Consider the following 10672-nt stretch of genomic DNA (forward strand, 5'->3'; position numbering starts at 1 on the left):
TACAGAACCCTAAACAGAGAAATCAAAGAAGATCTTAGAAGATGGAAAGATCTACACATTCCCTTTTTAAAAGGAGAAAGGGAGGAGGAGGGAGGGAGAGGGGGAAGGTGGGCAGGGTCAGATCAGAGTATGATAGCCCAAAGGGTGGGGTTTTGGCCTGCTGAGAACTTCTAACTGAAGGAGATTGGAATCCCGAAAGCAATCTCAGCAGCAAAGCCTCTGCCCTCCTCCTGCCCTCCTGTCCTTCACCCTTCTCTCCCAAAGCCTTCTCATAAAACCTAGAAAGCTCTCTCTCTCTCTCTCTCTCTCTCTCTCTCTCTCTCTCTCTCTCTCCCCTACCCTCCATGCTATTCCCTTTCTGTCCCCTTACCCTCCCTTCCCCCCTCCCTTAAAAACCCTCATTCCAGACAGGACCTGCCTTAGGTCCAGAAGGAAAGAAGGCTATACAAAGAGGCCAAGAAGAATCTGAACAGACAGGGCTTGCTAGGACCCTGGCAGGCTTTTACCAGTAGCTCACACCCCCTTTCCAGTCATCTACATGGCCATTCATTCTTCATGGAACATAAACATAAAAACAGGAGTTTTCCCTGGATCTGTAGGTCTTTATTTCTGAAGGCTTTTAGGTCAAATAAAGTTCTGTTAAATAAATGTTATGATTTTTAAAATGTAAAGATATATACTAGTTCATAAATTAGAAGAAGCAATTCATAAAGATAGACTCTTTCTGAAACTCATCTGAAATTTTATTGCAGTTCCTGGACCTTTTATACAGCTATAGAATTAAGATACTGTATTAGTGATAGGATAAACAGTTCGGTAAGACAGAAAACTCAGAAAGTGATTGCCACATGATTTATGATTGAGGTGGGACTGCAGATCAGTGGTGGAAAATGTCAGTCTGTTTAATGAGTAGTGCTGGGACAATTGAGTATTTATGTGAAATTGAATGAAATTAAAGCTCCTACTATGCACCATAGACAATAATTCTGTGTGACATATAGAATTAAGTGTGAATGGCAAAACAATAAAATGCTTTCAAGATAATACCTTTATGATTTTGAAGTGGGGTAAGATTTCTTAAATATAACATAGAAAGCATTGATTGTGAAGGAAGATATTAAGAAATTTTATATTCTAGCCATAAGTATTTATCATAATCAGAAGACACCATGGCAGACAAAAGTCATTCTTAACATTCAAAACTAATACTTGGTGTTAGAAGTTAGCAACGGTTGCTATCTTTTGGAAGAGTGAATTGAATAGGGTGTGGGGAAGGACACTCCCAGGAGGCTGATCATATCTTTCCTGGATCTGATGCTAGTTATACAGGTGTATTCACTTTGTGAAAGTTCAGCAAACTGTGCTAACAATTTGTACATTTTAAAATGTATATGCTCTACTTCAACAAAAAGTCTTTATAAAAGAAAACTACTAAGAAGCTATTTGTAAATCATTTGTCCAGCAAAATAATAGAGACCTCCTACAGCTCAATAAGATAGACATCTCAATAAAAAATCGAGCAAAATATTTGAACACACTTCAGAAAAGAGGAAATCATTTATTTGATTTATTCGAAAAGGTGCTCAACCTTATTAATCTTCAGAGGAATGCTAATTAAAATGATTGATTTCTTTATACCAAAATTGGCTAACATGAAGAATCTGAGAAAACAGTACCTAGTGAGGATGTGGAGCAATGGGAACACTACTGCACTTGGGCTAGGAATAAAAATTGGCACAACCACCTTGGGAAATGGATTGTCGTTACATAGTAGGTATGGAGGTAACATGCCAGGTGACTTTGTGATTTCTCTGTTTCAGAAATGGGTGCTTATGGGCACCAGAAGATGTTCAGAAGAGTATTTATAATAGCCTTGTTAACTATATCCAAACACTTGAAGTAATTCAAATATCTATCAACACAAGAATTTGTACATAAACTGTAGCATATTTATACAGCCATGTACTACATAATAGAATGAACTTTTCTGCAGAAAAATTCATATATGATATACATACATGTGAATATGTACATGTGATATACATACATGTGAATATAAATATAAATGTATACATATTCACATTTTTCATAAAATTTCAGAGGTGTTTCTTAGCTCTCTGAAGTTCATCCCAGATGTCCAGGTACAAGCCCCTCTTCTAAAAGTACCCTCATTTGTCAATCAAAGAAGATGCATAAAAGGTATTATGTATATATTTAATGATATCAGCCTGAGCCCATTTAGGTTTGTTAATGCAACAGTGGAATGCAGCCTCCAGGCCTTCCCATTCTTGCATTTGTCTGTATTGTCTTCATATTTGTTTAAATTAGAAAGTAATACATTTTTAACAGCATTGTTGAGATATAATTTGTATATCATAACATTTCCCTTCTGTAAGAATAAAATTCATTGATTTTTGACACCTCTATTGAGTTTTGCATCTGTCATCACTATACAAGTTCAGAACATTCCCATCACCTCCCAAAATTTCCTCAAGCCACATTTGCCATCAATCAAATGTGTATTTTCAAATATAGTGTGTTAATTGCTTCATGTATTTCAAATAACTCATCATTAAAAGTAGCATAACACATTGATGAATAGAAACTTGAAAAACATCAACCAAAATCTTTTGTTAAATGTATTTTGAGGTTCTGTATACATACTTGATTAAAATCAGCTTATTTGCATCTGTTCTCTATTGGTAGTTTCAAAAAAGGGAACATACTTAACAGTTGATTTCTTCCTTCATATGTTCTTGGTGGGTGAATGTTGTCATGTTGTTCTGGGTGGGTTTTTAGTTTTAAAAATTTTAGTTAGTTTTGGGGAAAATGTTCAGTTATACAAATGGCCCTTTTATATGGCAGTCTGTATAGTAATAATTTCTGAGAATAAATCATACAAAATAGAATGAAGAATAGAAGTTAGACTATAAAGTTAAAATAAACATAAATATCAAATTGTAAATTATTCTTTATTAGGAGTAATTAAAGGAAAGAATGTATTGATCAACTCTGATATTAAATGTCTCAGACTTTAGAACAGAATAACAAGTATTTTAAAAGCTTTTCTTTGTTCTACCACTTCATATTAAGATGCTGAGAATAATATAGAAGTACATATGGAATATAAATATTATGTGAGCATATTATACTATTATGTATAATTGGGCTTCCTCAAGTGATGTTTTTAACAAACTTTTATTATACATACTATACACTATTATTATAGAAATTATTATTTCTGCTTAAAGGTGATTGTATGGCTGGGAAATGCAGATATATTATGTGTAAAATTAAATATTTTTCTAAAAAAGTATAAATCAGATGTTCATGAATTTTGGAAATAAAAATACATAATGCCAAGCTAGTTCTTAAGAGGTAGGCTATATCTTCTGTTTGTCAAAGTATTTACTCTGAATTATTGGTGGAGCTAACTTTTATTGAGGTTTCTCTGTTGCCAGGTACTTTATTACCAAGGTTGCCATCAGAACCGGGAATGACATTACTCACTATCAGGATTGAGAAAATTGGTCTGAAAGATGCTGGACAGTGCATCGATCCCTATATTACAGTTAGTATAAAGGGTAAATAACTGGCAAATTGCATTATGTTTTTTCTCATATGGGACAAAGTTTTTGACAGGGGATGGTCTTGTATATGTGACAACTTACTTTAATGCATTCTATAATGAGGCAAAATCCTAGAAGAGATCATAACAGAACATAGTTCTGAAAGACTTACAAAATATATTTCCTACTTGCTTTTGAGTTTGTATAGATTTTTGCTCTTCAGATTCCAGCTAACGTGCGGACTAAACATGCACATTGTCTTTAAAAGCAGCTACAGCCTTCAGGATGTAGATTAACAATAGCACTCCTCACCTTCCATGGGTGTGTAGTTTTCTACACAAAGCCCCATTTCCTGTTTTCCCATCTCTCCTGCTTCAGCCCCTCTTTTTCCTGTGCTACTGAGGTATCTACATAGGTGAGTCCTACAGAGGCAGATGAAAATCAGGGGACAGGGAAGTAGGGTGCGTCCATAACATCCATGCCCTGAAAGCAATCCCATGGGATGATGATGTGATTAAGGAATAAATTATACCATTTTATAGAAATAACTATAGTTAGTACAAATGGCTTATTTTAATCTGTAGTTTTGCACCAAAGGAACAGATCGGTGCTGAAATTAAATGGAGGAACTTTTATCAATTGCAGAAATAAAGTCAGATCCATGGGTTCATTAGTGCTAATTAAAAGAAAAATAGAACCACAAAGAAAAAGATTTAATTAAAGAACATAATCCACAGCACTAATACTGGTACACTTTTAAATTCCGATGTTACCAGTTATCAAATATATAGTGTACTGGAAAATATTTACATTGTTTGATAGACCATTTGAAAAACTGCATACTCATTCAGAAAGTATACTTAAAACACAAAAATATTTAATGATGTTGTAAATGTTAAGTTACCTTTGCATATGTTAAACTGAAATAATTTTATGTAAATATTTTTTAATTATTAAATGTACTAAATTGTTTTTGAGCTTTTTGAGACACATAAATGAATAACACATAAACACTGAAGAGTTATTAAATGAGTCCATGTTGAATTTGATTAAACTGAGATTTTAAAACCCAGAAAATTAAAACTATATATAACGTACCATCTGGTTGTTGTAAATTCAGGGTATGTTGTAAACAGTATAACCAGAATTTAGATAATATGTATGAAAAATTATTCATTAACAAAAGGGTTTTTGTTGGCTGTTCTCATCCATTTTGGGTTCTTAACAGGGAAATTATGATAAGGTTAGGTTTAAAGACTTTTCTAAATAAGCCATATACTTGATCAAAGTTAGAAATTGGTGGCAGAGCTCCATTGTGGCAAATTATATACTCCAGATTTTTTTTTTTTTTTGCATAGCAAAATATAGTGGGCTATTCCCTAAGGAAAACATGTTTGTTCTTTTTACCACTTCACTATGAAGATCAAGTTTTGTCAACTTGGCCATGTAAAGGCTTCCTTGTCCCCTTCATGAGGTCTCCTATCCAGTCTATATTCATTTCTCTCCACATACCCCATGAACTTCCACAACTCTCACATACTTGCTCACACCAAATAGGAATCTCTTAGCCTGAGAATCTCCTCTCAGCTCTTTCCATGCCTCTTTAGGAACTGTAACCTTTGCAGTTTCTAGATTTTCCGTCTGTATATGTGAATGCTCATAAGCAGAAACTTATTTGATTCTCCAGATCTGAATGGCATAGATTTAACTCCTGTGCCAGATACTGCTGTGGCTTCAAGAAAAGAAGATACATATGTTCATTTTAATGTGGACATTGAGCTCCAGAAGCATATTGAAAAATTAACCAGAGGTTTGTAATTATCAGTTACTGACTTCTTAAGGACTTCTTAAGAACAGTACTTATCTGGGTTTGTGTTGATAGTGTACTTAACACAAGATCTTATGTCACATAGTTATGAATATTGACTTAAAGAAAGTCAAATCAACAATTTTTTTAAATATGAGAATTAGCAGTTGCATTATCTAGTTGTGTAATAATGTGGTTAAATATTATTTGACAGGGAAGTTTTTCTCATAATACAGAGTTAAGGAAGCAGGTTCTCTAATAATTACCTTAAGTCCTTTTAGGAACCTAATGATTACTTTCTAACAGTTAAAGAATAATTATTTTTTCTTTCAATAAGATGCATTGGGTAAAAAGATACTATAACTGGCAGTTAGTTTGTAAGAATATGGAAAGGACAATCTGAGCATGGTGGTTTCAGGAGGGAGAGAAATAAAATATCAAAGGAACTCTTTTAAATTTCTATTCTATCTAATATAGGTGCTTATTGAAACCATTTCTATAGGTACTACTGATACTTAAGTAACTTCTGTTTTTCTTGTGGTATTTAATATTTTACATTCTTTGGTAGTTTATGATTCTACATGTGTACATAACTTACATTCTTGCTATACAATTTTGTTGTACTTTGTAGAATTAAATGATATGGAGAAATGTCACTCAGACATGGTAGAAGAGCTTGGAGTGACAGCCACAGTGATTTATCAACAGTTGTGTCATCAGACTGTTTGACACATGTTACTTTGTAAAATCATAGGCTTCTGGTGACACATAAGAAATATGTGGTCTCTGGCATATGTGGTTTGTTTTAATTCTTTAGGTGCAGCTATCTTCTTTGAATTCAAACACTACAAGCCTAAAAAAAGGTTTACCAGCACCAAGTGTTTTGCTTTCATGGAGATGGATGAGATTAAACCTGGGCCAATTGTAATAGAACTGTAAGTGATATACATATAGGATTCATACTGTTCTAATGGTTACTGGTTCATGTTTCTCCTTAGTCCCTCTTACCGAGAATGTAACATTGAAGTAAATCAATCATCAAAGTATTTTAAACAATCATCTTTCTATTGTGGTTACAGATACAAGAAACCCACTGACTTTAAAAGAAATTGCAGTTATTGACCAAGAAACCACTTTATCTTCATCTACATCAAACTTTGCACAAGGAATGATTCTGACATGAGTAATGTGGAATTTCTGTGAATTTTACCACTCAGTAGAAACCATCATAGCTCTGGGTAGCATATTCATCCTTCAGGAGGCAGGAAGTGAGCCGTACCTATAGGCCAGTGAGTCCATTGCAACGCTGTACCACAGAACTAAAGTCCAGCACCTCATTGTTATGACTCTTTTGGATACAAGGTTTATTGTAGATTTTGAAACATGTTTTTACTTTTCTATTAATTGTGCAATTCATAGTCTTTTTCCTAATTTACCACTGTTTCTACCCTGCTTCCTGGAACAATACTGCTGTGGTAGGTATGCTCATCTTCAAACTTTAAAATACAGCAATAAGAATGTGTTAGAGTTTACACATTTGCTCACTTTTGCTCCAATATGGTCTTTTGATTTGAATTAACTTCAAACTTTTGAATTGAAGTGGGTAGGATAGTACCAGATTGCTTTGAAAGGAAATTGGATCAGTTATGGTCTGTCTTATAGGCTGTTCCTTAGAGCTGGCCTAAATTCACCCTAATCTGATAGTTCTACTTTGAAATAGTGTGCCTTTACCAGATCAATATCTTATATGGGAGTGCCCCCCAGATTGTAGCTGTGATTTTTTTCCAGATGACCAGATTGTTTTTCTGAAAGTGACCATATATTTAGTCATGTTGATTAGTTGTTGTACATCACATTGCTATTGTTTCCAGGGTTAACATTAATGATTCTAGGGTTAACATTAAAACCATCTCTCTCAGAATAATTACAAATTTTTGGGTGGGTTTAAATCATGTCATCTAGAAATAATTGAGTCAGATGCTAATGAGATACTGCAGGAACAACTGCTGTTTTTCTGACAACTGATTGTGAAACCTTAAAACCTGCATACTTTGTCTTTATAAAGTGATGAGTATGCAAAATCTGGAAAGATATTCTATTTTTTTAAATATAGGTAGATACAATTGCAATTTATTTCCTATTTAGATATAGTGACATTCATAAGAAAATATGCAGGTCATTAGCCTATTATAATTTCACCATTTACATTACTTTTAACTTAATGATGAGACATAAATAAAACTTTCAGAGTACACAAGGTGGATATTTGATACACAGAACATAAAGATTTGTGAGGAGCTTTTTTGTGGGTTACATGTAGAACCCATGTATTTTAATATTCACTATTTTAAAAGAACAATGCATGAAGGGAATGCAATACTTGGCCTATTTTTAAACTAGTGTAAACCCTAATCATACCATCTGTTTGCTTTTTAAAACGAATAACAGTTATTTTAGCCCTTGCACTTCAAGAGATCTAGTCTTTAATTTTTCAGTTGTCTGTTAGGTCAATTTTGTTTTCTAGATGAATGTTAATAAAACTATATGAGCCTGAAAGAATTCTCAACCAAATTTATCTTTTCTTTCATCTGGATTGGGTTAATTTCACAAGTGCAAAAATAGTTCAGTCTACAGTAGTTCTAGGAAATGAAGAATTTGCCTTAAAAAAAATGTTCACTCAACTGAAACTCTGAGTAGTCAAAATTTCCAGACTGTAAACTTCTCAAGAGAAGGGCCTCATCTTCTCCATGTCATGTAAACTTTCCAAGGTTTTCGGCAGCACTCTGTACCCTGTGGAGTACTCAGTACCTTTTTGTTTGATGTTACTGATGTTTGAAGTTGCTCCCTTAAAATCTACTATTAAAATGTAGCAAAACTGATACATTGTTCTTTCTGTTTTTTTCAGACTATAAAACATGTATATCAAAGTGATAATTTAAAAAAAAAAACATACCTTTTTTTTTTGGTTGTAGATGGACACAGTACCTTTATATTTATATGTGGTGCTGAGAATCAAACCCAGTGCCTCACACGCAACCCCAGCCCCTCAAAGTGATAATTTATATGAAGAAACATTTAGCATCCTTCACATAAGAATGTTTTTTTAAACCTCTATTTATTTGTGTGATGCTGAGGATTAAACCCAGGGCCTTGCCTGCGCTAGGCAAGTACTCTACCTCTGAGCCCCAACCCCAGCTGCCACCAAAGAATGGGGTTATGTGAAAAAAAAGAGGATGCTTTGTATGAATGTCTTTCATCAGCATTAAACAAACTTAAATTGAACATTGTCATCAGCTTAGCTTTAATTCAGACCTGAATGACCAAACCTCCCCTGCCAAAAAAGGTGGTTTTATCTTGAAGCAATTAACACAAAACAATCTGTATCTCACAAATTAGTTGTTTAAATTTACTTTCTAGTGTGGGAGGGGATGAGTCACTGGACAATAATTACAACTATAGCAGTAGTACTTTCAGGTTGAAACACTACTGCTTCACAAATGAAATGATTTTAGTAACTAAACTCAAACACAATTTGCTGGAGAGAACTTCTAAAACTTTTGAGATACAAAAGTATAATGGAATCAAGGGACAGTATTCTCTCACAACCGGTATATGGGCAGCTACCTTGGGCTTTGCTACAGAAGTGGTACAATCAGATGGATGTAAGGAGAGGCAACTATGGGTGGGTTCAGAACTGCTCAGATAAACTACATAGAACGCATTATAGCTTACTAATAGAATAAATACAAAAAAGGCTTTAGAGGGAAAACTACTGTTGCTTTGAATAAAAAGAATAAATCTGCCTTTCCTTGAAAATCTATCTTCCTAGCTGACATCACCTTTATTTAAATGCTATTTTAAAATTAGAAATTATAGTAACTTCAGCATTGCCTTGTGTCCTGTAGAGGTTGAAAGATACATTCAAAATTGGTGTTTGTGACTTCAATTTTATTTTACATGGTTAAAAATGGCATAAGCTATTATACGGTTTTCCTCTTACACACAGCTGCTGCTTCTGATATTAAATGGAGGCTATGTAGATTGAATTCTTCCTAACAGACTCAAATTCTTTTTGATTCTGAGTCATCTTCAGTAGTTTAGAGATTTTGTTTCACAGAGATTTTGTTTCACACTGAAGCTTTTGCCCCTATTTTGAGAATACTTAGGGGACATAAAAAGAACAATGATATGTTCTAGGTTTCAACAATCCTATTACTTTCTAGAACTTTAAAGAATGAAAGAATATGGTCTAGCAGTAAATAAAAGTACCAGGCTTTTATAATTTTATTTAAATCTTAAACCTCTTAAAATGTACTGTTAAAATTGCTGTAATTAAAATTACAGCTCTGGAGAGCTAGTTCTTAGAAACATTGTTTTAAAGACAGTAGTTACAGATTCAGGATTTGCTTTAATTGATTTTTAAATAAAATATATTTGAGTATCTGTAAAAAAAAAAGAATTTAATTCAGCCCATAGTTGCTGATTAAAGACATTATAAGCCTTAGAGTTTCATTCATTCTTTCTCAGAAGATTATATTTTTCTAATTTTTTTTATCATATTTCTTGGAAATCAGTGGCAAGGTATGGGAAAGAGAAGAGTGTGTGTGTACATTTTTTAAAAGAAATTTCCTTATTTTTTATAGACACAACATACCACCCTATATTTTACTGTTATAATGCAATAATGGCAAAAGCAGTAGAACTTCAGGTCAAACAACTCTTGCTACTAATGTAAACTCATTCTCAGAAAACCATTCTCACATGGACAGTGGTTAGAAAAAAGTACATGAATGTGCTACAAAAATAGAGCCAGAAGACTTCTCACAAGTAAAAGAAATTCCTCTGTATAAGTCCACAGTTGACCAAGGTCTAGCCTCCTGAACAGTGAGCAACAGGAAATATGCTGCCAAGTCACCATCTTCAGTTCTGAGAGTGAGTTTACATGCTTCCCCAATGGCACAAAGTCACATGACGATCCAATGAATCAACAGACACTTGGGAAATATTAATAAACATTTTTTTATGAACTATTACAACAAAGAACTTCAGAAAGAAGGAAAATGAAGTTTATGATCTTTGAGTAAACATTTTTAGTGTAACAGTCTCTGCGACCAGATATTTAAAGAGAAAAATCAAGCTTATAAAACACCATTTCTCCGTTATCAACTGGAATACACTAAAAATAGGATAATGGAAATCCATGTTCTTAAAGCATTTCCACAGGAAATGTCCATAATTATGACATTCTAAATCATTTAGCAATTGTATATGCTACATTAACTAAAACAAAGGTATT

The 10672-nt window shown here is 33.6% G+C and overlaps 1 protein-coding gene across 1 annotated transcript; it reads left to right on the forward strand.

The window, feature by feature from the left end:
- The first annotated feature begins 3496 nt into the window (after positions 1-3496).
- On the forward strand, positions 3497-6667 carry LOC143640139 (axin interactor, dorsalization-associated protein-like). The gene is made up of 4 exons (XM_077108052.1): positions 3497-3584; positions 5257-5379; positions 6194-6311; positions 6456-6667. The coding sequence occupies exons 1-4, from the start codon at positions 3497-3499 to the stop codon at positions 6496-6498; spliced, it is 372 nt and encodes a 123-aa protein (XP_076964167.1). The 3' UTR covers positions 6499-6667.
- The last annotated feature ends 4005 nt before the right edge of the window (positions 6668-10672 follow it).

The sequence above is a fragment of the Callospermophilus lateralis genome, unplaced genomic scaffold (genome assembly GCF_048772815.1).
Source record: "Callospermophilus lateralis isolate mCalLat2 unplaced genomic scaffold, mCalLat2.hap1 Scaffold_123, whole genome shotgun sequence".
Taxonomy (NCBI): domain Eukaryota; kingdom Metazoa; phylum Chordata; class Mammalia; order Rodentia; family Sciuridae; genus Callospermophilus; species Callospermophilus lateralis.